This window comes from Ambystoma mexicanum, chromosome 4q, assembly GCF_040938575.1.
Source record: "Ambystoma mexicanum isolate Mex_15411 chromosome 4q, UKY_AmexF1_1, whole genome shotgun sequence".
Taxonomy (NCBI): Eukaryota; Metazoa; Chordata; class Amphibia; order Caudata; family Ambystomatidae; genus Ambystoma; species Ambystoma mexicanum.
In genome coordinates, this window is record NC_090928.1 from 1,286,138,928 (window position 1) to 1,286,166,786 (window position 27,859).

Consider the following 27,859-nt stretch of genomic DNA (forward strand, 5'->3'; position numbering starts at 1 on the left):
TAAAATGAAGCCTCATTTTTTAACCTTTACTTTTCTGAAGGGAAAACCTTATTCTTTCCACCAGTTTAAAAATGCATGTGATATATTTGAATATGAAAGTGATTGCTTAACACAGTATATGTGTGTATTGATTAGTAAGAAGTCCAAAGATAATGTGAAGTGGCACCAATAAAACCAATGAAGTTGTGGCTGTTTTGCATATTAAAGAGCATTTTGGCAATATAAGAATGACCAAAGAACTTTACATCTGTCATATTCCCGAGTTGCATGACTGAATAACGAAATACGCGAAACACGCTGGACATGTTATGCATTTCCTTTTATTTTATGAATAAAAGTCACCCGAACAATAAAGCTTTTGTAAATATCAAGCATATATAGGTTTGGCAAGGAAAGACTTCAGCTGTCTGAGTGGAATGAATGCAACCAACTCAAAATTATTTGTGCAGTGTTATGGATTAAAAAGACTGAGAAACAAAACTGGTTTTATATTTCAAAAATGACAACCAGTTAATTGAAAATAAACTACAATAAAACACCACTCCTCTGGTAATTTGTCAGCCTTGTTTTAAATAAGTCTCTGGAAAGTGCTTGAGTTAGGAGGCTGTTGATGATTGTCGGGCAAAGGAAGAGTGCTTCAATTGGAAGGCTCTTGAGTACAGAGGCAGGGAGGATGCCGTCCGCATACAATGTTGCCTTGAGGGATGCTAAGGTGCAGTGAGGTCTTCCGTAATTAGTGTCTTGAAAGTTGTCCAGGTAGTTGTGGTTTTGCGAAAGGGTATTACCAGATGGTCCGACCAGTCGAGCGGAATAGGAGAGCTGTGATGGAAGGTGGGCAGGGAAGGTCAAGGATGGGATACATTACTCACCGTAATCTCATTTCTGGTGCTTGTATCTGCTTAGATTCACATGTTCTGCATAGTTGGACATCTAGTGGAAGTCGCAGAGTATTACAAGATTTGTTTTATAAACTCAAAAACATATGTCGACAGGGTGCTATTAGTAATACTATCCCTAGTGTGATGGGAACAGTACCCATGGACCTTCACGCATCGAGGTCCCTCGGATTGTTTGTTTCTGAAATGAGGTTTCATGAAGTTTAGCGTGGGTACAGATGTTGTAAAGCAGAAACAGCGATAACCCAGAAAACATCTATGTACCTCCTACTCACCTATTACCCCAAGGGCACACTCTACCAGAGGTACAGGGGCTACCTTAGCTTTCCTTGCAAACGTCCCTCTAGACGCCATCTGTAAAGCTGCTAAATGGAGTTCCATCGATACGTTCACACAACATTACTGCATTGACACACATTCTAAAGCAGATTCACAGTGGGACAAGCGGTTCTAAAAACATCTTGTTGCCGCTGTACCTTCTAACTTCCCACCTCCTTCTCCAGATACTGCTCGCTAATCTATGCAGACCATGTGATCTAAGCAGATCCACAAGCTCCCAAAGGGATATGTTACTCACTGTAATCGTATTTCTGGTGCTTGTATCTGCTTAGATTCACGTGCGCCCACCCTTCCTCCCTTACTGGAGTAGAAGGTACATTGACTGGCTTTATAAGATTAGGTGTTATGAGGGATGGTTGAATACGTCTCTGGACTGACTGCAGGAGAGGTATAAACTGTGTGGAGCCTTTTTTTTATCCCCCAGGATGTTTTCCGCAAAGTTCTTATCGACTTGTGTCTCCTCAGTGTCAATGTTGAAATGTTGTGCCGCCTTCAGTGACAATTTGTTATACTGTAGTTGCTTGTCAACTGGAGAGTCTGCAACCAGCTGGTCCTGATGACTCTACTATATAAACGTCGTCATCGTAGTACTGGTCTTGGTCTCAGAACTCAGAATTTGCGACCGACTTCGATGGTGGAAAAAAACAATGTGAGGGACCTCAACAAGTGAAGGATCATGGGTACAGTACACATCACACTAGGGATAGTATTGCTAATCACGCCCTGTCGACATCAGTTTTCGAGTTTTGAAAACAAATCTTGTATTACTCTACGACTTCCACTAGATGATGGACTACGCAGAGCATATGATCTAAGCAGATCCACAAGCTCCAGAAATAATTTTTCCTGTGAGTTGGTTCTTTCGCCTGCTGGGTGAAGCTCAGTTCTCGAGTAAGCAATGGAGATCTTCCTTCTTTGAATGGGTTGCCAGTGATTTTGAAGTCACTGAGGAAGATGTTGTTGGCATGCATGAGAGACATGGTGGTGACCAAATCCATGAAGTCTTCGATAAAAGAGCTGTTGGTCTTGGGTGGTCTGTAGAGGAGATAAAAAGTAACAGAGGAAAGCGGCTGGATAGGTTTTCAAAAGAACCAATGCTGACGACATCCAATTGGGTGCATGGCCATGATTTCTTGTGAATGATGGAGAGGCCTCTGCCTATCTTGTTTGGACAGTCTCACTGTAGAATTCAGTAACCATTGGGGGGGGGGATATCTAGGATGTGGATGGATGTCCTCTAGGTCTCATTAATGAAGATGGCATCCAATTCATGTGTGGAGATGAGGGCAGCGATGTCAGCTGCTTGGTTGATTGCTGAGAGGACATTTTTGTGTAATGGTGGATGATGGGGTGGATACTGACATGGGTGAGGTTGTTACAATGCAGTGTTCATGATGTTGCTGGTTAGCAGCGTGTGTGGCAACGAGTGTTGATGGTAGAAATGGGCTGTTGGGAGAGAGGGGTGAAACACAATCAGGTAGCCTACTTGATGGTAAGAGTGGCAGGGGTTCTGGTCGCGGGTCCTCCCTGTCCAAACAGATATTGCCCTTTTCTTAAACTCCCTTGCTGCATACTCTAGCATTAACGGCCTCAGAGTCAACATACAAAAAACAAAAATCATGACCGTTGAACCTGGTTCTCACTCCACTGGAAGCAAATACGTGTGAAGTTAAATGATCAAGTTATGGAGATCATCCCTCACTAGGATTACTTGGGTGGGACAATTGACATCAGTTAAAATGGGCATCCCATTGCGATAATCTTAATTCAGTGTACGCCAGCTGACAGGTTGTGCAAAACTATTTGCAACAAAACATGGGGCTTACCTGTTCTGTCATATTGATATACACCATGAAAATACTTCCAAAAATACTTTATCGTGTGGCATTTTGGACACAGAGATACATTGCCAAGCTTAAACAATTTGATGTGATCCCCATAAACTTCTCAACATCTATGACTAGGAATACATTTAAATCATGCGTAAAAAAGGAAATAACCATTACTGTACATGAGTAAACCGTGGTCGACTTAGGCTCAAGAGCATTAAGTACTGAATACCTCATCAATCTCTCCCCCCGCAAATCTAGTATTTCCTATCTGAAGGCATTGCCAGACAACCGGGTGCTACAAGAATATATACGGATGACATTTAATATTGTTGACACCTATGAAGTATTTGATCCTAGAAGTAATGGTTACGTACTTGCCGCCTTTGTGGTGCTCTCGAGTTGGAAACATTGAAACACCTTGTACTAGACTGTGAAAGTCTAGAGTCTTTTCTCACAACGGCCTTTGCCTACGGTAAATCGGACTTGTTATGTCTAAAGAAGAAACATGGAAGGACTTTTTCCATGGCAATGACTACGGACTAATTTATCATTTGACCAAACCCTGGTTGTCAAGGAAGTCTGTCCTAACATTATTAACTACATAATTGAAGATTTTATACTGTCATTTCAGCTTTCTAATAAGTGTTTTTTTCCCCTTTCTTTCGCCATTTCTCTTATTGGCTTTGCATAGTTGTATAAAAAGCCTTATTGGCTAGGATTATACTAAATAAATAAAACAAGTTTTAATCTTGCCTAGCCCATGTCTGCCAGCACTATAGAGCTTAAACCAATACCAGGAGTGCAATCTAGCCTGGGCAAACCCCTCATTGGACCTGCCAAAGTACTGGTAGAATTACCAACACCATGAACCAACCGACGTTGGAGCGTGTTCTTATTCAACCTGCAGCATATCAATCAGCTGCCAAGAAAATGCATACTGTGCTCCGGCCGAAATCAAGGAATTCCCCTAGTGGGAATAGGGATCCTTACGCAACACCAGGGATTTTACCACCCTATAGAGAAATGGAAGACTTTTTGACCTTCTCGTGAAACTTTGAATGAGCCACTGAAACACTAGAGTGGAACGCAAGGGGAATGCTAGTTACTTAGGAACTTTAGTAGGTGACGTCCAGGCAGCCTACAAGATAATTCAATGAGATGGGCAAACCTCCTATATGGAGATACAGAAATCCTTAATAAAGAGAACCAGTCAGTGATTTTTTGTTTTTGGTGGAAGAAGCTGAGTGAGGTCCAGCTGAAACTGAATGAATCACCTAGGCAAATGACATGGAAAACAGAGGACCTTGCCCGAATGTGGATAAGGGTCAGACCTTACAACAAGCAGTTAGATTAATAAGCTTAGAACAATGTATATAGGCCCTACCTACATCGGCCTACAAGCCAGCTTTTATGCCTTGTGGCTTAGAACAAGCCATTAGGACAGCCATAGGCCATCTGCTCACCACCTGCTTGAGGATTCTGAAGCCACCCCAACAGAAAAATCTATTTAATTAGGGAATCCCCCAACCTGAAGACAGATTCAAGGATTTCAGTGATGGGAAGCATTTTCCACAACCTCCACGAAACCCGTTAGCCACCTAGGGGCAATGAAACCCTCAGTGGATGAGAGATTTATTTCCCCTCCATCTTCTCAACCAACACAACAAGCAGTGGGGTCTATCCCAAATACTAATTCCTGGTAGTCCTGCAACCAACCCAGACAACTCTTTAGGAAGTTCCCACAATAGCTCAAGGAGATTGGACCCAAACCACACAAGGTGAGGTAAAGGCGGAGAATGTGAGGGGACATATATGGTGGCCCAACCATTGTTCCAAGGTAACAAAACCCAGTTACAATCAACAATGCAAAGGAGACCCTGGCCCTGTTAGAGTCTAGTAGCTGCCAGACAACCATTTGCACACACTCCCTTGGTGCAACCAGAAGACCTCTTCCAAGGTATTTAAATTAAGCTCAGCTTTTATCCAAAAACCCAAATAAATCTCCAAGTTCATGGAGAAATTGTTCTGGGCACAAATCGTCTAAACTGGCATGCCTCCAGGTAACACAAAGAAGGTCCCCTCAAACAGTGGGGTATGTTAGACTATCCAAAATTAGGCAGCAGCCGCCCCGAAGACCAAGGACCCATGTTTTTTGGTAGATCACTAATTTCCAGTTACCAGGGTACAAAGAGAAAGGAAAGAGGTGTGTGGCAAGTTAGATGCACTCCGCATCGAGTAAAGGGGGACCGGGATGAGCCAGCCATTAGCCAATGTGCTTTGCAGGTGAATGGGGCGAGATTTCCCCGTCTTCTCAACCCCTCCAAGATGACATGCATTACTCACTGTAATAGCATTTCTGATGATTGTATCTGCTTAGATTCACATGCTGTGCATAAAGCCCGACATCTAGTGGTAATTGCAGAGTATTGCATCTTGTCTTTCGAGGATCGAAAGGGGATGTCGACATGGGCGTGCTTATCCCGAACGTGGCATGTAGTGTACCCAAGATGCTTCACGTGTCGAGGTCCCCCTGGTTGGGTTTTTTCTGCTGTGAGCCTTATGACTAACATGAGTGATTACAGATAGAGCGAAAGTAGTAAGATGTCTATGTTCCTTCTACTCTGAGTGGGCAGGGAGGGCACAGGTGAATCTAAGTAGATACAATCATCAGAAATGCTATTACAGTAAGTAATGCATGTCTTCTGATGCTTGTGAATCTGCTTAGTCACATGCTGTGCATAGACTAGCAAGCAGTACCCAGAATTGCAGGTGGGGTGTGAGAAGGAACAGTAGTAAAAAGGTGTCTTAGTACCGCTTATCCCACCTGAGAATCAGACCTAGAGTGAGTATCTAGGCAGTAGTGTTTTGTAAAGGTGTGTACAGAACTCCAGGTTGCTGCTTTGTAAATGGATTCGAGAGGAACGTTTGCAATGAATGCTGTGGAAGCCCCAGTGCCCCGAGTAGAGTGTGCTATAGGCTTGACGTGCAGATCTCTCTTGGCAAGAGTGTAGCAGAGTGTGATGCAGTTTACAATCCACTTTGAGATGGCTGACTTAGAGACAGGATCTCCTCCTCTACCAGCCGCCACTGAAACGAAAAACTGATTTGTCTTTCTTAGGGTTCTCGTCTTTTCCAGATACTATATGACCACTTTACACACATCAGGTGTGTGTAGGCTCTTTTCTGCCATGTTGGTGGGGTGCTGGAAGAAGGTGGGCAGTTCTATTGATTGGTTCACATGGAACTTTAAATGAATTTAGGCGCAAACCTAGGGTGAGGTCGCAAAACTACCTTATCTTTGTGAATTGTAACAAAAGGGTCTTGAACTGAAAGCGCCTGTAATTCACTGACTCTAATTGAAGTGACTGCCACTAGGAAGGCAGTCTTGTAAGTGAGAGCCTTAAGGCTCGCCTTATGCATAGGTTCAAAGGCAGATCGCATTAGTCTAGTTAATATCGCATTCAGGTCCCACCCATGGGCTGGGTTTGAAACAGGGCGATTAAGTATTTTTACCCGTTCCATAAATGCTTTGATCACTGGGATCTTCCACCACAACTCCTTCTTTTGGGACGTAGTGTATGCTGAAAGTGCAGCCAGCTGGACTTTCAGTGAATTAAAAAGTAGACCCGAGTCCAGTAGATGAGTCAGGTGTAACACAATGGGAGTAGGAGAGCAGTCGATGGGATTGATGCTCTTAGAACCAGATGACGAAGCGTTTCCACTTATTGGAGTAGCAATGTCTAGTGTTAGGCTTTCTTGCCTCTTTAAGAATATCCATACATCTCTGAGTAAGTTGGAGGTGCCCGAACTCTAGGACTTCAGGAGCCAGGCCGCTAAGTTGAGAGTTTGCGGGCAAGGATGGAGTGTCTCCCCCGTCTTGTGAAAGCATATTGAATGGGCAAGGTAACTTCATCGGAGGACAGATTGACATATCCATTAGATGGGAGAACCAGGGTTGGCGGGCCCACATGGGGGCCACCATAATCATAGTGGCTGGTTACTGGTGCATCTTGTGCACTATCTTGTTGAGTAGGGGAGTCGGGGGGGGGGGGGAAGCATAGACACATTTCCCAGACCATGTTATCCAGAGACCGTTCCCCTTGGAGCATTTCTGGGGGTACCTGGAGGCGTAATCTTGGCATTGTGCATTCTCCAGAGTTGCAAACAAATCAATCTCCGGGAAGCCCCATTCTACGAAGATGTTGGAGACGAGGTCTTCGTGTAGCTGCCATTCGTACTCTGTGGGTAGAGGGAATTCTTTGCTGAGCTCATTTGCCAGAAGATTGAGTTCCCCTGGAACGTGTTGAAACAGGAGGAACTTCCTGTGTTTGAGAGCCCACTTCCAAATGTTCTGGGACAGTTTGGATAGCCCTGAAGAGTGTGTGCGCACCTGTTTGTTCAGGTAATACATGGACGTGGTGCTGTCCGTGAGGACCAGTATTGTCTTCCCCTGAAGTTGTGTCTGAAAAACATTTAGTTTTTTAGTACAGGGGGGTTAGTCCTGACCTCAAACATTTAAACTACAGTGGTTTACCGTAGTAACAATTATAACACATCTCCATATTATGTAAAATACATCTTCATAAGTATGCATCATAGGAGGAAAAGTACAAATCCAAGTTCTGGAAAAACTGGAGAACCAGTTGTTGAGACCTTTATTTACTTAGGCCGCATATTTCAGCATGGATAGTTCAATTTTGATAGCTGAAAGACTTGATGTCAACATTAAGGTGGTAAAGATGATGCAGGTCATTGGTCTGTATGATGTAGGGGCAAGACACAATGACGTGGGACGTTTCCCCTGTAAAAGGATGGCAGCCTTCTTCTGGGGCCAGGATAAGCAGGTCTCCCTATGATTAAAATACAATATACAAGATATTGTTGGATGTTCCAGAAAGTGGACCATGTATGTAAATGTTAAAATAGGCCGCGAGAGGTTACAAGCTGGGGAAAGCCCTCCGGACCCAGGCACTGACCTTGCATTCGGAAGTTTAGGTGTATGAGCTGTTAGTAGCAGTTCTCATGGTAAAAGATGGTGGCCCGCTAGCTGAGGGACGCAGGATAATCACTGAAGAGCGATCTGAAAAGACACAAGAAGTGGGTTTTGTCACATGTAGCTGAAGTGCCTCATTGTGGCTTAGTGCTACGAGAGGCTCACTATGGGTACCTCGTGGATTAGGCAAAGCAGAGCGAGGTGCTGCAGAGGTCCCTCGGTGTGCTTGGAGTCTCAGTAGCAGGAGATCAGTTCCTGTCTGTGAGCTAAAGCGGCTCAGAGTTTGAAGCTGCTGGGCGGGAGGAGGAGACAAAAACCGAAAAACCAAGACAGCCTGTGAGTGAAGGTTGCTGGCTGCAGTGGGGGGCCCTTGCTGGGAGGAGCAAGGAGGGGGCCCCTTGTCAGGTTAGGTTAGGGTGGACTCACCTAGAGGCAAGGATCAAGTCGCATGCGAAGAATCCGCACAGTAGTGGAGCTCGCATTTGAATGAGCAGGAGCTGTATGAGGAATATAAAGAGCGCATGCGTGTGGAGTTGGTGTCTGTACCTCGCGCATGCGCTTAAACGAAGACGTCGGGTCTCCAGGGAAACTAAGACGCGGATCAGCGCGTCTACACTCGGCGGCTGGTGGTGTCAATAAACCAGAGCTAAGTGTGCGGTCCGGCTCGGTGAGTTGGATGCCGGCATTTGCAAGTGGAAAAAAAGCACATCAGAGAATAAATGAGAGGGGAAATGGAGCTGCGGGGCTGGAGCGTGGCAGTAAGGTCTGTGGTGTACTGCACTGGGGGTATCTCCAGCTGTACTGTCTGACAAGTGTAGACAGGCGAGTGGGGGCAAGCTCAGGTGTCTATGTCCCTAGGACAGCGAGAATGAGCAGGGCACCCAGGGAGTAAGTAGCTCATTAGCTGGGTGGGCGGGTTGGTGGAAAAGGAGCCCTGGGCTGGCCGGGGGGCGTTTCCTAGGTGCCCAGGGGGGCAAACAGGGTACTCACCTGCAGGAGAGCTATGTGATAAAATGCTGAGACAGGAGGGTGTGCAGCTAGAGGGAGAGAGTACGACTGGTTACAGATTTCAAACAGTGCAAGTTCATTAAGACCCTGAGAGGTGGTCTGTAGCTTAAAAATCCACCAAGCTTCTTTGAAATTCAGAGCATTGGTGGTATTAGAACAGTCCATCACTTTGTCTACTACCCACCATTTGAAGGATTCACAATTATGTTGAAATTCAAGGAAATGTGAGACCAGGGGTGCATTGTGAGTTTTACATCTTATTCTGGACTTATGTTCCCCTATTCTCTTGTTCACTGGCCTCGATGTTTGGCCTATGTATCTTAGGTGGCAGGGGCATTCAATTAGATAAATGACATTGGATGTCTTGCAATTCGAAAAGTGACGGATTTCCCATTCTTTGCCATCTATCGGAATTGGATCGTAGTTTTATGATTTGGTTGTAAACTGAGCAGCTCCCGCAGGGATGGTGTCCGCGGATCTCCCGCATATTCCACAGAGTAGATCTTGAGTCCTTACATTTATTTCTAGCATGAGTTAAGAGATCTTTGAGATATTTGGATCTCTTAAGGGCCATTCTTGGTAAAGATTCTTCTGGCAAGCTCAGCTGGACGATGAGCCAAAGTTTTTTGATGATGCCTCTGAGTTTGGATGTGTTGGCGTTAAAGGTGGTGACACACGCCATTGGGTCTTCAGTGTTGTGGTTACGGGCCTTAGGGACCAATAAGACTTCCCTTGGTGTGTAGAGTGCTCTTTTCTTGGCATCCTTGAGTAATTGTTTAGGGTATCCTCTGTCTTCAAGTTTGTGTTGGAGTTCTGATGCGTGCGCTTTGAAGTCCTTATTGTCAGTGCAATTGCGTCCGATTCTGAGGAATTGTCCATAGGGCAAGTTGTCCCGGAGACTTTTAGGATGATTGCTCCTATAGTGCAGTGTTGTGTTGCGGTCTGTCTCCTTTTTGAAAATAGAGCATGTTAGTTTACCGTCAGAGGCCAGTATATTGAGGTCAAGGAAGTTCATTTTCTCGTTATTGTGGCTCATCGTAAATTGAATTTCTTGTGTTAGGTTGTTGGTCCAGTTAAGAAAACTGTCCAGTTCTTGTTTATTGCCGTGCCATATAAAGATGACATCGATATATCGATACCAGAGGCGGATGTTGTGGAATGGGTTGGCATCACTGAATATAAAGGTCTTCTCGTATTCGCCCATGAAAATTATGGCTAAGCTGGGTGCGAACGCCGCGCCCATGGCAGTTCCGCAAGTCTGTTGGTAGAAAGTGTCATTCCAGTCGTACTCTCTCCCTCTACCTGCACACCCTCCTGTCTCAGCATTTTATCACATAGCTCTCCTGCAGGCGAATACCCTGTTTGCCCCCCTGGGCACCTAGGAAACGCCCCCCGGCCAACCCAGGGCTCCTTTTCTACCAGCCCACCCACCCAGCTAATGAGCTACTTACTCCCTGGGTGCCCTGCTCATTCTCGCTGTCCTAGGGACATAGACACCTGAGCTTGCCCCCAGTGCAGTACACCATAGACCTTACTGCCACGCTCCAGCCCCGCAGCTCCATTTCCCCTCTCATTTATTCTCTGATGTGCTTTTTTTCCACTTGCTAATGCCGGCATCCAATTCACCTCGCTCGGCTTTGCCTAATCCACCAGGTACCCATAGTGAGCCTCTCATATCACTAAGCCACAATGAGGCACTTCAGCTACATGTGACAAAACCCACTTCTTGTGTCTTTTCAGATCGCTCTTCAGTGATTATCCTGCGTCCCTCAGCTAGCGGGCCACCATCTTTTACCATGAGAACTGCTACTAACAGCTCATACACCTAAACTTCCGAATGCAAGGTCAGTGCCTGGGTCCGGAGGGCTTTCCCCAGCTTGTAACCTCTCACGGGCTATTTTAACATTTACATACATGGTTCACTTTCTGGAACATCCAACAATATCTTGTATATTGTATTTTAATCATAGGGAGACCTGCTTATCCTGGCCCCAGAAGAAGGCTGCCATCCTCTTACAGCCAAAACGTCCCACGTCATCGTGTCTTGCCCCTACACCATACAGACCAATGACCTGCATCATCTTTACCACCTTAATGTTGACGTCAAGTCTTTCAGCTATCAAAATTGAACTATCCATGCTGAAATATGTGGCCTAAGTAAATAAAGGTCTCAACAACTGGTTCTCCAGTTTTTCCAGAACTTGGATTTGTACTTTTCCTCCTATGATGCATACTTATGAAGATGTATTTTACATAATATGGAGATGTGTTATAATTGTTACTACGGTAAACCACTGTAGTTTAAATGTTTGAGGTCAGAACTACCCCCCTGTACTAAATATCATTCCAGCCTTTACGTCCTGCCCGGCCACAGGCTATCCCTTAGGTTACAAAAATGAAAAGCTTTTAGGGCTTTGAACTCTGCCAACAATTCCAACAGGTTTATGTGGTTGGACGCTACTGCTGGAGACCAAGCGCCGTGTGATGAAGGAGGTGAGCCCCCCCCCCCAACCCAGTCAGAGATGCGTCTGTAGTGAGTGGCTTCTAGTGTGGGGGTGGTCAAGGTCTTCCCCTTCAAGAGGTTTTCCCCTGACCACCACTTCAGAGAGAGAACGAGGGCTGCTGAGATCGTCTCATTGTATGCTGGTCTGACACCACTGGCTGTTTAGCCACACATGGGACTAAGTAAATGCAGGAAGCCATCATCCCCAACAGTCCCATGGCCCTGCGTACAGTCACCTTGCGACCGGCTACATAGTGAGGGATCAGGAACAGCATGTTTTGAACCCTCTCGTTGGAGGAGAAGACGAGGCCATATATTGTCCGAATTGGAGCTCCCAGAAATAGTTTGACTTGGCTGGGGTCTAGGCAGGGCTTCTTCTCGTTAATTGAGAATCCCAGAATGTCTTTTGGGTGTTTAATAGGCATGCTCCTTGCAAATCCCCCTTTAGCTAGTCATCGAGGTAAGGATAGACTGGGGTGGACTGGCTGCGCATGTGAGCTGCTACTACCGCCAGTACCTTCGTAAATACCCCGGGGGCTGAGGCAATGCCGAAGGGAAGCACCTTGAGCTGGTAGGGTTTGTCATCCATCGTGAATCTTAGGTATTTTCTGTGCGCTGGCAGCATTGAAATATGAAAGTATGCATCTTTCATGTCCAATGTTGCCATGTAATCCCCCTGTTTTAGTTAGGGGGATTACTTCTTGCAGTGTTGTCATACGAAACTTGCGGTTTGACAAATTTGTTCGCTGGATGTAAGTCTAGCACTGGGCGCATGGTGAGATCCTTTTTGGGTACAAGGAAGTACAATTAATAAATACCCTTGTTTACCTGTAGAAAAGGGACGACTTTGATTGTGCCCTTTTCTTGCAGGATCTCGACCTCTTGTAGTAGGATCTTCAGATGTTCCGGTGACATTCGCCTGGAAGTTGGTGGCCGGTATCGAGATGGTCGGCTAAACTCGATATAGTAAAAATGGGCGATGGTCTTGAGCACCCATCAGTCTGCGGTAATTCCCTCCCATGCGTGGAAGAATGACGTTATGCCTCCCCCGACCGTGGAGGCATTGGAGGGGACCCAGATCAGTAAGTCATTTTTGATTTGAGGACGGGGAGCCTCTTGGGGTGGTGCTTCTACCACTTCCTTTGCCACAGTGCTGTCCTCTTGGCTGATAATAGTTTGAGGCAGCTTCCCCCTGTCCTGAGGACTATGTATTTCCCGTTCCATACCGATTGTAGGGGGAACATGGGAAAGATTGTCAGCGAAAGGAGCGGTGAGAGCTACCCCCTCGCTGCTGATAGTGTCTTTGAGTTATTTGCTTTAGTGAATTCAAGGTCTCATGTTCCTTTTTTTGCAGTCTCTAAAGACTAATCCACTGCCTTTCCAAACAGGTTAGATTCTTCTACCGGCCTGTTAATGAGGGACGCCTGTGTTTCCGGTTTCAACCCCGAATTCTTCAACCATGCATGCCTTTTCAACAAGGTACCTTGAGCCAGTGTTCTTCCTGCTGTCTCTGCAGCATCCAGGGTGTTTTTAAGAATGTTTTGATTCACCTGCCTCCCCTCCGACACAACCGCCACCAGGCATGACCGTGTTGGCTCTGGGACTTCCTGCAGGCCTTCCTGGAGTAGATTCCACTGGGTGTCGCGGTAAGTAGCCAACAATGTGGTATTGTTGGCTATCCTGGTGGAATAGGCCGTCGGTGTTGTAATGCGCTTCCGCAGAGCATACAGCTTCTTGCAGTCCTTGTTAGGCAGTGCTTCAGTCACGGACAAGGGTACCCCTGCTCTTTTCCTAGTCGTTGTTACCACTAGGGAATCTGGAGTGGCATGTCCCCGGATGTAGAGTGCGTCTGTAGGCGAGGGGCGAAAAAGCTTCTCGACCCGTGGGTTCACTGTGCTTGTTTGCGATGGAGTCAGCAAAAAGGGAGCTATATGCTGTTTGATGGAGTTTAACAGACGGATCGCCTGGCTTCAAAGCGGTTTCTCTTTCAAAATATCCTCCACAAAGTCGGTGTCTTGCACCGCCTCTTGCATGGCGATCTGAAAGTGCTCTGCTGCTCTTTTCAGGATAGCATTGAATGCCATCTGGTCATCAATGGGAGATGCCCGTCTTATATGAGGAGAAGTGGGAGGATCTATGCACAATGTGTCTGGATCCGGGGTGGTGGCCGGTGACAGTCATGGTGCTTCGCCCACTGGCTGCTCATCACCCCAATCTGGGGTTTGGTCTATAGGCTCCTGAAAAGGATCATCTCCCTGCTCATAACGGTCTGAAGGAATCTCCTCTGGTTCTGTCAGATCAAACACCTCTTCATGAGGAGTGTGGCTGGAGGTCTTTTGAAATTTAGACACAGTAGGATAGAGGTCTTCCTCTTGAGGCCTTTTAGGGGTGATAAATCTTTCTGAAAAGTCCACAAATGTAGAAAGTGTATTCATGTACCCCTCAAACCTGTCCCTGGTCCATAAGGATGACCCAGAGGGGTCTGGAGAAGGGGAAGGGCTCTTCATGGGGACCTGTGTTCTTAGGCCGTCAAGTTTTGTCTGACAGAGTCTTAGACAGGGACTGGGAACCTTCAGAATATTCTTCATGACCCTCTCGATGTCTGAACGTGTCTTTAGGCCTATTTGCCGCCGAGATGATGTTTGAAAGACTCTCGCGGATCTCTGGTGTGTCTTGAATGGATTTCGACGGCCCGAGTGGCTTCGTCGCGGTTTTCAACGTTTACCGAAACCTTATGCGTCGGGGCGCTCTTAAGGAGGTGTCTCAGCGCTCTTATGAACCTTTGGTGCTGACGCCCTTGTAACTTGAGTGCCTGGACGCATGCCGCCTAGACCGTAGGGGGAAAGGGGGCCGAGTTTGTGAATCGGAGGGTTCCGTCAAAGCTATCGGCGTACCCGTTGGCATCTTTGGCCGTCCCGACGAATCCGACGAGGAGGCCCAGGGGGTTGTGTGCTTTCCTTTGTGCGTGCGCGTCCCTATCGCAGCAGTGTACACTCCCCATAGCAGAACCGGTGGCCTGCCTGCCGGGGCCGGACGTCTGGGACCGTGGCTGCTCCGAAGGTCGGTCAATGGCCTCTGTGTCAGAGCAACGGCTGTCGCTCACTTCCTCGTCACTTGAGGCGCCTGTGGCGGTGAGGGGAGCTACCCTCTGCCTGGTGTAGGCCGCCCACCGTTTTACTCAGCGTTCTTTTATCATCTTAGGACGTAAAAGCTTGCAAGACCGACGGGACTCCTCATGGTTATCTCAAGGTAGACCCTTATTACACCTCTGGTGTGTGTCTTTCTAGGGTTACTTGCCTTCGCAAGAAAGGCAAAATTTAAAAGGTGTCCTGTCCGTAGCTCCGGTTTATAGCAACAGCAAAACCAGAAGGGAAAAGAGAGGGGAGAAGGAAATGCATTCTTGAAAAGAAACCGAGCCCCAGACCCCACTCTCCCTACTGTGTAGGCCTGGCCGGCAGGCCAAGGCCGCGCAGTCGACAGCGTGGACCAGAGCACCAGCCGTCGAAGTCTGGAGTGGTCTTCCGCAGTCTTCGGCATTGGTTAATAAGTAGTCATCGGTGAAGGGGACGAATATTCAACGACCGGAGGTAGTGGACAAAAATATGTACTACCAATATTTTGAGCTCTGCATAAGGCGACCAGCTAGCTGGGTGGAAAAAAACGATCTGAGGGACCTCGACACGTGAAGGATCTTGGGTACACTACACGTCATGTTAGGCATAGTGTTACAATCGACGGCCCTTTTCGATCCTCGAAAGACAAGATGCAGTACTCTGCGATTACCACTAGATGTCAGACTATATGCACAGCATGTGACTAAGCAGATTCACAAGCATCAGAAACTGTATTATATCATCCCCTTCTAGAACGTGATCATCACAAAGGGGCTGCAAATCCAAGCAGCCCTTGCCCCTGCCTGGGCCAGATCATGGAGCAGAGTTTATCTCTAATCTGCAGTAGCATTCAGCAAAATCATCATACCTGCTTACGAGAGGAGAAGGGAGAGCAAAACCCGTCCTTCGACTACAAGGTTGGAAGCGGACACCACACCCAGTCACTCAGAGAATATAGGCAGCCACAGAGCCGCACGCACAAGGACATTCAGGATGGCACCTATGTCACAGGACAAATTAAAGCAGCAGAACTAGCAATTAGAAAGAATAGGGCAAATTAACCTCCAAACCAATCCAGGTAAGGTGACAATAAGTCTATAAAGCACCAATTACATAATTAATGGGAAAGGGGTATATCGGATAAATTGAGATTAGTATTTGAAGGGAAAGACCAATCCCAGGTCGGCTTACAACCTACCCTCCCTCCCCCACCTTGAGTGTACAAGGGCTGAAGGTATATACTAACGAGAGGAGCCCAAGAAGCAGAAATGCTACTTAAAACTCCCTGGAGAAAGAGGGAGACTTTCTCCTGGACCAAGGTACCTGTTCTGCTGTCAGCCATAAAGCGGAAGCACTGCCAGTTACAAAGTGGAGGCCACACCACAACTACCAGTGATTTGTAAGAGGTGGAGCCTATGGGTGGGTTTGATGGAGGGACAGAGGACTTGATTCTTTAGAAAGAATCCTGAGGAGACAACCCTGGCAGAACTGTAGGATTATTAGATGTTTGAATCAGGGATAACAAAGCCACCCCCCTATCGTTTTCCGTGAGCTTTTCCCTTCCGAGCCCCGGTGTCCCTAAATCCCAACATGGTCACTAAAGATAGGCAACGCCTACTGTGTATGATATGTGCGGCTACTTGCGAGGGCCTAAAGGCAGTCACCTTATCTAACTAACTTCCTCTGGGAATTTCTAGGAGAATCCTCACAAAACCCCCAAATATCAGAAGAAGCAGCGTCTCCCAATTACCAAAGTTTTGCATGGCCTTTTCCTTTCACACGCTTCCATGCATAGCCCCGATGAGCTCTCCTACTTTTCCATTCCTCCAACTCTCCTCTTTCTGTCCCTCCCTTTACCTCTGTTTCCCCCGATGTTCTTCCAACAATTGCTACTCTCAATTGCTCTCCTATCTACTAATCTCCACTCTTTCTCAGTTACCCTTCTGTAACCTGGTTCACTTACTCGGATATACTCTTTTTGCACCTAATCGCAGTCTCTCTTCGCTCACCATCCATGTGCTCTCATACCCCAACCAATTCCTCACCTTTCACAAACACTTTACAATCCTCCTCAAAGCTCTGTTGCACTGTCCTCCCTCCTCTTGGTCCACCTCCTCCTTTGGCCGCACCAGAACATCCCGCACAATCCTGTTTCCAATGTTGTCCCTTTTATGCTCTTCCTCCTCCTCCCAATCGGCTCACCATCCAACTGGTCCCTCCAGCCAATCTCCATGCTGCTATTTTCCTGGGGTCGTGAAAAACAGGTAGGAGACTTTAAAATATTTCTGAAGCCCCACCCATCCTCAAATGAAAGTCCATGAGAGTTCCACACTGGCTGCCTGTGACAAACACAGTCTTTCTTAAAGCTCTTATGCGCATGGTTTTCGAACGCGGGCCTACATTTGAAGCCAACGAGAAATACAATCAGTCCCAACGTTCACGCGTGCATGTTTTGGAGATTCCTAGTCACTGTTCTACAGCAAGTGGAGCCAGGCCTTCAGCTTATTGACGTGGTATAGCTGGAATAGTTTTCTTCGATCACCAGTTGTACTTTATAAATTGGTCGCGACAGGTCCACTATAAGGACATATGGCCATGCTGTCACGCCAGTAATTTGTTCTGGGTGATTAAGCATAGCACCATGACTTTGTCACCTACTGGAAAAGTGTGTAACTTGGCTTCTCTATTTTAGGCTTCATCTTGATAGGCCCAGGCTGTTTGATGACACGCTTTTACTAGACTTTGTACCTCCTCTGTGTATTCCTGGGTATTGTGTACCATTGGGTGATCGACGGTCTGCCATTCTCTGACCCCTCCCACTCTTCTCTCATCCCACCTATGCATCCTAAAACAAATGTTCCCCTGCCTCTCCAATCCCCAAAGAGTCTCTGCAATTCTGGCCATCATCATCTCCCGACTAGACTACACCTACTGCCTCTGTCTCCGCGTCCCTGCACACAAGGTCAGAAAACATCAAGGAATCCAAAACTCAGCAGTCAGACTGCTTCTTGCCCTCTCGCCGAGAGAACACATCACGCCTGCACTCAGAATATTGCACTGGCTCCCAGTTATCCTAAGAGCAACCTTCAAAGTGTCACGCTCACCTGATTCCCACGGAGGCGCAGGTCTGGCTTCGAGTGCTGATGCTTCTTCAATGGTGAAGCTCAGGACTCTGAAGATGGACTCACTGGCTCGCAGGAATATTCCCCTGTGCGTGAAAAGGGAGTATTACCTACTGACGGAATAATGCTCAAGCCTCCCACTCCCTTCCAACCCTCCACGATACCCTTCCTCGATTCCCTGTGAAGTCTCACCTTAGGGTCAGGAAGGATGAGCTCTCCATCCTGCTTCTGATGCAGGGGCGCGTTGAAACCCAGTTACTTCACTGGATTGAGGTTTGATGGGAGTTCAAAATAAGCTTGACTATTCAGGTAAGGCGCTGTAAGAGTTCTGTAGCAAGTTCAAAAGTCCAAGCTTAATAATAATGTTCATTGTCTTATTGCAGCAAGCGCTAACGCTTATGTCTTTTTCCCCTTAGGGGCCGGGGTTCGGAATGCCGGAGATATGGCGCCGACCCGAAGTGAAACGTGCAGTTCCAGTAAATGACAGGTAAGTTCTGGATGAGCGTTCGGGTAATGTCTTTGCATTCGCTCATTCAATGTCTTTGTCTTTTTTCCCCATAGGGGCCGGGGTCCGGAATGCCAGGAAGCGACAGGACCCGAAATGAAATGGGAATTACCCAACAGGTAAGTCTTAGAAGGAAACTGAGCTTTTCCTATTCCCTTCCTTCTCTCACCTTGTGTTCTTGTCTTTTTCTCTATAGGCTCTGGGAAGTGGCTGCAGATCTGGATGATCGCTGCTGAAGATGGAGGTGCCCAGGAAAGGTGAGTGAAATGCAGCGCTGCAGCGATCGAAGCGAAATGCTTTTAAAATGATGTCTTCCCTTTCAGGATTGTCGGTGTGATGTCTCCGTGATGCTGCTTTAGCAGGTAAGGTCTTCTTTCTCTCCAATCCTCTCTTATCAGGTGACCCAGGATGCTGACAGGCGTGGCTGAAGTCCAGAAGCAGGAGCTGACACGGTGAGCGTCCAGCTTCGAGGAGCAGAACAACGCGAAGCGTGAGTTGCTGATCGGGTGTGGTTTAAATAGCTTTGGAAGAAGTTCCAGGTGTGTATCCTTCCCCGACCACACCCAGGGAAAGTAGTCCCACAGGTAAAGTAGTTCCATTCAGGCCTCAAGAGGGCCTGGATGTAGCAGCATGGTCTGCATCAGGTAAGTGCACATTAAAACACTTGAACACATGTTTAGCTTTATGGGCCTGGCGCCTAAGGCGCCAGGACAGGGGTCCAACATGAGCCTGGCGCCTAAGGCGCCAGGACTGTGTCCAAAGGGCCCCAGCTTGGGCCCGCTGGCACTTCCCTGGGGGAAATGATGCCTGCCTCTGGGGTTGCTGGGTCGGACCTGGCTCCTTGGAGGTAGGCATCATGACAAAAGCCATGTGCATCACAAACTGAGTCCTGCATAATACAGGACCCAAGTTCCTTCAGAAGAAAATCATCCCCTACCCACCCCCCAGAAACCTATGATCAAGCTTAGCTCTTCTCCTCGCTATTCCCACTTAGCAATCCACCAGAGCCGGAGGGTCAGCGTTCTCTATCCTTGCCCTTGCAATCTGGAACACACTGCCTTTGCACATCCGCTGCACCGAAAACTACCTTTCCTTCAAGAGAAAGTCCCCATAATCTGGCTATTTGGTGCATTATCCTTAAAGCCGTCCCTAAAATGTCCAATTCCCAATCTGAAATAAGACACATTCAGCACCAGGCGGTGCCGGCTGCATTCGCGGTGACCCCGACCACAGCACCTAGCGGCGCTGGCCGCTTTAGCAGTGGTCGGGCCCACACACACTGCCATACGCCAATCGTGACCCTGGTTGCCCACAAACACCACTAGCTGAATCACAGCCCTCATTATACGAAATGTCACAGGCTTACTGAGTCACAGCACCTGGCATGTACGGGAAAACAGGCAACTCACACTTGCAATGGTAGAGTCACAGTGGTGTGACAATCACCTCCATCGTAATCGGACAGTTTTGGATGCACTGCAGAGAATTAACATGGGAGGACGTGGGCCATGACTCCTGCTCCTCGTGTTGCAAATAGTTGGCGCACAGACTGTAGCCAACGGCTTTATCGCAGCCTCAGGAATCGACAGAAGCCATTTTCCTGACCAGGCGCACAAACAACAAATCACCACCAGATTCTGCTAGCTATGGGACAGGGACACTGGCCGCAGGCATAGCTACCTGTACTCATCAGAATACAGCAAGGACTATGACAAAATTCTGTTGGGCTTGTCACAAGTCTGCCTACTTACACCAGACTATGCCTCAACACCTCGGACATCAGAATGCAGCGCAGACCTATGACAAATTTGGGCAAGCTGAACACATAGCGAGTCTCTACACCCATCCACATGCCTGGCCGCATGGGTTGCTCTCTACCGGAGCCTGGCCAGTCCTGCTAAGCCTTATTTGGCCAAATGCGCACACGCATCCTAATCACACTCCCTGACCTCCAACACTCTGGACTTCGGCCCTCCAAGGACATTCCCACTAACAGGGCATTGAGACTATAATAATGGTAAAAGGCACTATATAAGTGACAAGTACAATACAATACAATGATATAGAGGATATCCCATGGGTTCTGGAGATACACCAGCACAAAAGGAAATAACCCTGTGGCTAGTTTGGGACATCTTTCATGCAGCAAAGAGGGCCCAAGGATTACACCGACCCAGTTCTTCGTGTTCTCCGCAATCAGTTTTCTCAGGATAAGCTTCAGAGTTTGGTTAAACCTCTGAACGAAGCCATTGGTTTGAGGATGATACACCAACGTTCTAAGAGTCTTGATCTTCAAGAGGTCCTTCGTTTACCTCATCTGATTAGGATACCACCCAGCTCTACCTTCTCCTATCTATACTATCAACATAATCCACTAAGTCTTTCCTCTAGCTCGACCTACGCTACCACCAATAATAAGAATCCCGGCTTGTGTGTTCCTCTAACGTACCCTTTCCAGGGGTGCAACAATACACTAATGCAAGCTTCCTACGCAATTACGTGACTAACGCATCCTTACACGTCACGTGATTGCCCCCACGCATACCATTGCCATTAGCAACTTTTATACAAATGTATAGACCTACCATGGCTTCCACTATTAACAAAATCCTGCAGCCTTGAGTTGTGCCTTTAGCGACCCGGTCCGCCCAGCCCAGCAATTCCTCCACAGGCTCCTCTATCTATTCCAGCGCAAACAGTAAGTAACATGCCCCTCTAATACTACGGTGCAATTCCTTCTACACCTTTTAGCAACGTTTGAACGCCCAGAAAAAGCATATTTACACTTTCCTCTCGCTGTAGATCCTGCTACTAAATGATCATCAGGACAGTCCCGACATCCAAAATAGAAAAAAGAATATTTCTTCTCAACAGCACAGCCAGAAGAGGTTCGATTACCCCAGATCTGTCTTCAGTACGTTTTCCTATACATAATTTTATTACCACCTTTTTACTCATGACCCATTTGGGCCCCTAATCACAGGGTTACTCGCATTTTCCTTCCAATGCAAATAATAACCAATGAGATTTACGTGTCTCTCCCTCCCCAGGTACCTACCCTTTGGTGCCTCCTACCCACCACCTTGCGCAACCTGCAGCATTTTATATATTCACGAAATAATTGATGGGATGATGCTCTAACTCCAACTACCTCCCGGTGTGTTCTATATATTTAAAATATATTTTTGCATACATCGAAAAATGAACCTAATATGGTTACCTTCCTATACCCCTCAAAAGGGCCACACAACTAACCGTTCATTTCAACAATAGTCTTTCTCTAGAAATAATATACAAATAACCCCCCCTGAAGATGATGTTCTGGTTCTACATTCATAGTACCACCGTTTCATTACTGGGCGTTTGGAACCCTGGAATTACTGCTGAGATATCCAGCGCCTGTCACTGTTATCAGCTTACAGCCTAGAGCAGTGGTCTTCAAACTTTTGTGGCCTGGGCCCCCCCCTGAGCAAAATTTGGGCAGGCCGGGACCCCCCAAATGTGCCAGATGAACCTTTGCGCGCTGTCACTGCACCCTACTCCCAGTACAGACCCTGGCCTCTCCACACCCTACTCCCACCACTATCCCAGTGCTGCCGCCCATCCTGCTCTCACCACAATCCATTAACACAATCATACACGCATCCATACACATATTTAAATAAAAAATAAAATCGCCATAAACGTACCTTCTGCAGCGGCCTGCGTGTGGTTGCTAAAATGCCCCGCTCTAGCTTGCTCTGCCCGTATGTGCGAAGAGGCGCAGGAGCACCCTCTCGCACATACATACATGCAGTGCCCCAGCCAACATTTCCAATGAGCTATGCAAGGCAGGCGAAGCAAAACGCTTTCAGTATCAACAAGATTTGGTAATTCTTCAATCTTGGGAATCACTATCCTTTCACAAACCAGTTCATATATAGGCTGGATGGGTTTTAGAACCTAGGCAAGATTTCCTGGTTAAAGAGGACTACCTTGTCCTCTCTCTAGTGTCAATCAAGGACTCCTGCTCGCACATCCAGTGAAAATGTATGGGCCAACCCTGATTTGAAAGCGATCTGTTCCTTTGTTCCTTCTGGTACATCCACCCAACAAACACCTCCTCATCGCTATATAGGTCAAATCCCATTGCTCTGGGTGCTGTTCTGGTGGGGACTCAGTCAGTGCAGTTATTCTAAACATCTCCATTGGATGTCGGTAACCTCCATATATTGAGTTTGAACAATACCACAATGACACGTGTCACTGATGGCCACAAGAACACACAAACCCGCAACGACAATTCAAGGGTTTGTCTTACATGTTTGAAATCGGGTTTCACTCAGGGCCGCCCCTCCCTCTCCTGATCACCCTTACCCAGGCGCTCCTAAAATCCCGGCATGGTCACTTGACATTGATAACTGCTATTGTCTAGGGCCTGGCTGGCTGCTCCTGGGGGCCTAAAGGAAGTTGCCTGGTCTATCTAGCTTCCTTTGGGATTTTCTAGGTGATGCCTCACAAACCCACAAAGACCTTAAGAGGTGGTGCCTTCCAATCATTCAGTACTCACTTAGCCTTTCCCTTTCTATTGCTACTCTCCTATCTCCACTACACACTACGCTAGACTCCTCTACACTCCACCTATCCTTCGCTCAGTCACCCTTCTTTCACGCTCATTGACCTGGAACACTTACTCTCACATACACCCCTACTGTTGCAATACTTCACTTACCGTGCAAGCACTCCCACAATGTAATACCACGCTCTTTACATTCCTCTTCCAATCTCTGCTGCACGGCCCTTCCTACTCCTGGTCTCTCAATGCACATCTTCCTGCTCCTTTGATCCCACCCGAACAATCCACACTGCCCGGTTCCCAGAGTCCCCTTGCATGCTTCCCTTGCCCCTCCCATTGGTCTCGCTGTCCAACTGGTTCTCACAGCCAATCCCTATACTGATATTTCCCCAAGGTTGTGACATACAGGAACACGGCATTAAAATGCCTCTGAAGCGCTCGCCACCACAGCCCCTCAAATGCAGGTCCACCAGAGTTCTGCAAAGAAACCCTTGGCAAACACAGTCTTTCTTAAAGTTCTCTTGTGTGTGGTCTTCAAATGCAGTCTGCCGGAGCTCTGCACTGGTGGCCTGTGAGAAATTCAATTACTCCAAATTTCTAGGGAACATGCTTTGGTGCTTCCCGGTTTCCAGTCTCCAGCATGTACGGCTCTGCTGTTCAACCCGGCATGCTCATGGTTGGGATGCTTGTTCAGGCCTCCGCTGCAAAGACGCCTGAGTCATGAAAGAAGACAAAGAACACTGGCCAGAACAGGGCCCGCCAGTTAGGGGGCGATAACAAGTGGTACATGACAGTGGCAGCCAGGGACAGAGACTGGGGCCCTCCCAACCCCCCAACCCTGTGTCTCTGGGTCAGGATTGGCACAGGAAAACACAATGCTAGACCTCTTGCCTCATGAGGGAAGGAATCCCCACCCCCTCTTGACAGGGTCAGATCCCAGACCCACAAAGACTGTCTGACCAGAACCAAGTTTGAGGAGCGATCCACTGTTCTTTGCCCATCTGCAAGGACAAGTGGGTCCATGGTTGAGGTCAAAGAAGCTGCCACCCCATCATCAAAGATAGAGGAAGGAGTGAGTACCCGGACCTAGGAGTAATGAAAGGACTAAGACAATGGCAAGGTCCAGAGAAGAAAGAGCTGGTTGTGACAATGGAATCACAATTAGTTCCTCGAAGAGATGTCCCAGGGATCACCTTTTCTGTTTGTTGCCAGAGTAGGGCTAGACATTGACAGACTAGGTGTATAGATGCTTTTGTTTGCCAAGATTTGGGAACATTTCCTTTATGGAATAGGGTTTCCCTGGAGGCCCAGAGACTTGTTAAGATTATGCACACTGAAAGCTTCTTCCAAGTGTGTTTGGAGGTGTAGAGGACCGCACTGTGTGTTGTCCCACTCATGTCACTGTTTTCAGAAGTTATTCCTGACGATTTGTAGATTATACACTTAGTTCCTGCAGTCCTTTTACTAACCCGAACCTTGAAGTACTCGTAAGGGCGTGTTATAAATGCCATTTCATAACTAATACAAAACTCCAAAAATGAATCCTGATCCCACAAGAACCACCTTTAATGATGCTCCTTTGGAATGGGAAGTGCGACAATGCCAATAAATGTCAACAGATGCCACACAATGTGTAGTGCAGAATCAAAGGTCTGGACTCTCTATCCGGAGGCCATTCCTCCATCGCAGAGAACTGTAAGGAGTGGATTGTCAGAGTTCCGTCCCTCAGGTTGCAATTTACAGTTTCAATGCAGGGCCACCAAATGTTTTTGTGCAGGACCAGACCTAGCTTTAAAGCAAGAATGTGCTCCCAATAGGCCCCGTTCTTCCTCCCAATCCAAGGACTCGTTCAGCGGTCTTAAGCACAATTAAATCTCTTCTAGGCCCCGCGAGCATCTGGCAGAACAAAAACAGTGCAAAAAGAACAGAACAGGGACACAGCAAACTGCTTGTTTAAATATTTATAAAATCAATGCTTTGTTTGCTAGTGCTTAACAACATTCATTCAAACACCCGATAGAATCCCAGCCTTGGCACAGATCCGTTCACAAATGTCGCCCTATGGTGAAAATACAAAAGAGCCATTGAGATATTCCACACTTTGGCAGAGCATACCCTACAGGTCCATATCCCAAAGACAGCTTGCATCAAAGGATTCCGGTCTCCAAGGCAATTGGCCCACAGTGCTCATCCCTGGTAGAGAGCTTGCCAACAAATGCCCATCTGTAAGGCAGCGAAGTACAACAAACCTCCCATCCACCTGGCAGCTAGCGCCAACAGACGCCACTCCCTGTGAGAGCCAGGCAGGACCCCCACTGTATGAGGCCATTGCCTAATCACCTCCATGCCTAGCTAGATCCCAGAAATAAAGTTGGGAGCATGACCCAGGAAATCCTCAAAGGGGAGTCACCGACCCCCTGGGTATACACCCCAACACAAACCATGCCCACATACACTATGTCCAAATGATGCAATAGTTAGGACATACACAGCATTTGATCAAATTTATGTCACAAATACCATTCTTTGGAAATAGCAATACAAACCCAATACATTGGGGAGTATGTATAGCTTCAGTCTCTAAGAATTCCCAAACAATGCTCCCATTCCCTAACTAAGCACCCCCAGTGACACACAATCCCATCAGTAAGCTAGCATGCCAAACAGACCTCAAAACCAGCAAAACACACATCACACTCTTCCTATTATCAGAAGACAATCAACACCATTCTTATCAGATCAGCCCCAGCTCAGATTGTGGCCCAAGAGGCGTGTGTGGGCAAACATTCCAAACCGTGAGGAACAAAGCTCCCACAAACTACAAGCAATAGACAAACTGACACATCACTGGCTTAAGGACGGGGCCAAACTGTGGCGCCAAACCTCATTTTAGTGCAGAAGCCACAAAGCTCAAACCTTATCTAACATGTCTAACCAACATTCTAAGCTTTGCAGAGCAAACAGACCTCACACTCAGATCAAACCCCAAATCGTTGGTGGGCAAGCCCCATACAGATCTCAATCCTTGAAAAGCAAGTTTCACACGCCTCAGCCCTTCATGTACAAGCCACACAAATGCATACATATGTTCCACAGACACACATCTTCCATTGTGCTTTTCTCCAGACGCAACCCTACAAAAACAAACTCAAAACACAGGCCCGGGGGAGAAAGGACATTCAATGCTATGGGAAGAAAGCCCCCCCAAAGCCCCTACACACACAGACACTCACTTACAGGCCTTGCGTAGATAATGCTCCCCCTACACAACGCAGAGTAAGGTCCACCGTACCCCTGCCAACACATTAAAACATTACAGTGCAAACCCAACAATCCTGTTATCCTCCGAGGACAAGCCCCACACAATTTACTTTGTGACCCCCAAAACCATTTCTCAAGGAGCCTTCCCCTTCATGACAATCTTTGGGGAATTATCTACACAAATCTAGATCTTGCAAGCCACAAACTTGAACACTCTTGAGGAGGCCAACAGATGACAACCTTAAGAAATCTTCATGCATCACAAGCCTCAACATGTCCCAATCCTCAATGTAAAATGAGCCCCACACATTCCACCTCAACATGGCCCATGCACCCAACAAGTGACAAGTCCTCTGCAGCCCAGCCACTGAGGGTCATGCCCCACACAAGACCTAACCCCAAGAAGTCAAAGTATGATTCCCGAAACACACTTTTGCTCAACATCGAACCACTGATGTCCGTCTTCCAAATTCATAAACTCGCCAGCGATGACCAATGTTTGGGCCACTCTGTACACTGGGCCAGGGGAAGGTATACTGCTATGGTTCCCTGCATTCAAACATTCTCACAGCCAGGCATTCCTCCATCCGTGACCAGTACGTTAAGGCAATGCTGGAACAGAAGTGCAGGTTCTACATAGGGCCACTGAGTGGCAGGACAGATTGCATCATATGCAGGGAAAGAGCCCTGTTGATCTGCGAGCAGGAGATGTGTCAGGAAAGGGACCAGCAGTATGAAGAAAGTGCCACAGCACTTCCAAACATGAGGGTGGTGGGGGACTCGAGGGTACAGAGTCTAGTTTTTCAGTTGGCCTGCTGCTGCAATGGGGAGGCATCTGCTTGATTGCCCCTGCTTTCAACAGTGCTACAAAATGGAATGTCCAGGCCACTTCACAGTCACCCCCTAAAAACAAAGGGTATCAGGTGGCCTTTACTTTTCCATACGGTGGCAGGCCGTGTTGGCCCTACAGGTAGGACACGCCATGTTGATATGTGCAGAGATGAGGTGGCTTCATCCTCTTTGGTGTCCACGGGCCTCCATCGCTGCAGGCTGCATATAAAGAAGACCGAGTTACGGTTGCACATCGCCCACAAAAGCTATAAACCCACATGGGCTAGGGATAGAAAATGGCAGGTGACCATATGTGGAAGAGGATGGCAGACACAGGTAGAACAGAGGAAGGCAAGGTATGTGGGAACAGCCATGATGTGCTTTGTTTATGAAGGCATCTCTGTGCAAAAGACATGTACGTTGAAATGGTCCACCTCTAGGGGTGCAATGCAGGTCCTGGACATGCAGGTAGGCCAGCAGACAAACCTGGGCCTGGGGCAGGCAAAAGATGAACCCAGGCACAGGCCACATACATTTCATCCACGCAACAAAGGACGGCAAAATGGTTAATGCAAAGACCGAATGCAGAAGGGATCCTCGTGAAGAGTGGGTGGTGGATGAATCTTTAAGAGGTGACGGCAGCTGAAACCACTATGAGAGACAACCGATGAATCCATGAGGCATGCAGATGAGTCTGTGCAAAGAGGGCGTCAGATGAATCCATACAAGGAGAGTAGAGGACGGCGGGTTATCCATGCGAGGAGAGAATGGGTCGGCTGATATTGCTGTTTGTTGTCATGGCAGTCAGCTCCCACCTGTAGAAAAGATTAAAGGTAAAGGGACACCTATTAAAAGAGCTGCATCCAGGAGAAACATCTAGGCCTGAACCACATGACTCAGC

At 47.4% G+C, this 27,859-nt stretch overlaps 1 protein-coding gene across 6 annotated transcripts in view; it reads right to left on the reverse strand.

Moving 5' to 3' along the window:
* Nucleotides 1-24,812: 24,812 nt before the first annotated feature.
* KLHDC3 (kelch domain containing 3) overlaps nucleotides 24,813-27,859 on the reverse strand; it is a 697,617-nt gene continuing 694,570 nt past the window's right edge. For 5 of the 6 annotated variants that reach the window (XM_069608908.1, XM_069608907.1, XM_069608906.1 and 2 more), the window contains exon 12: nucleotides 24,813-27,773. In XM_069608908.1, the coding sequence (XP_069465009.1) occupies nucleotides 27,707-27,773 (67 nt within the window). In that variant the 3' untranslated portion in view covers nucleotides 24,813-27,706. The remainder of the gene's footprint in view (nucleotides 27,774-27,859) is intronic. The other variant, XM_069608909.1, reaches the window with a different exon arrangement.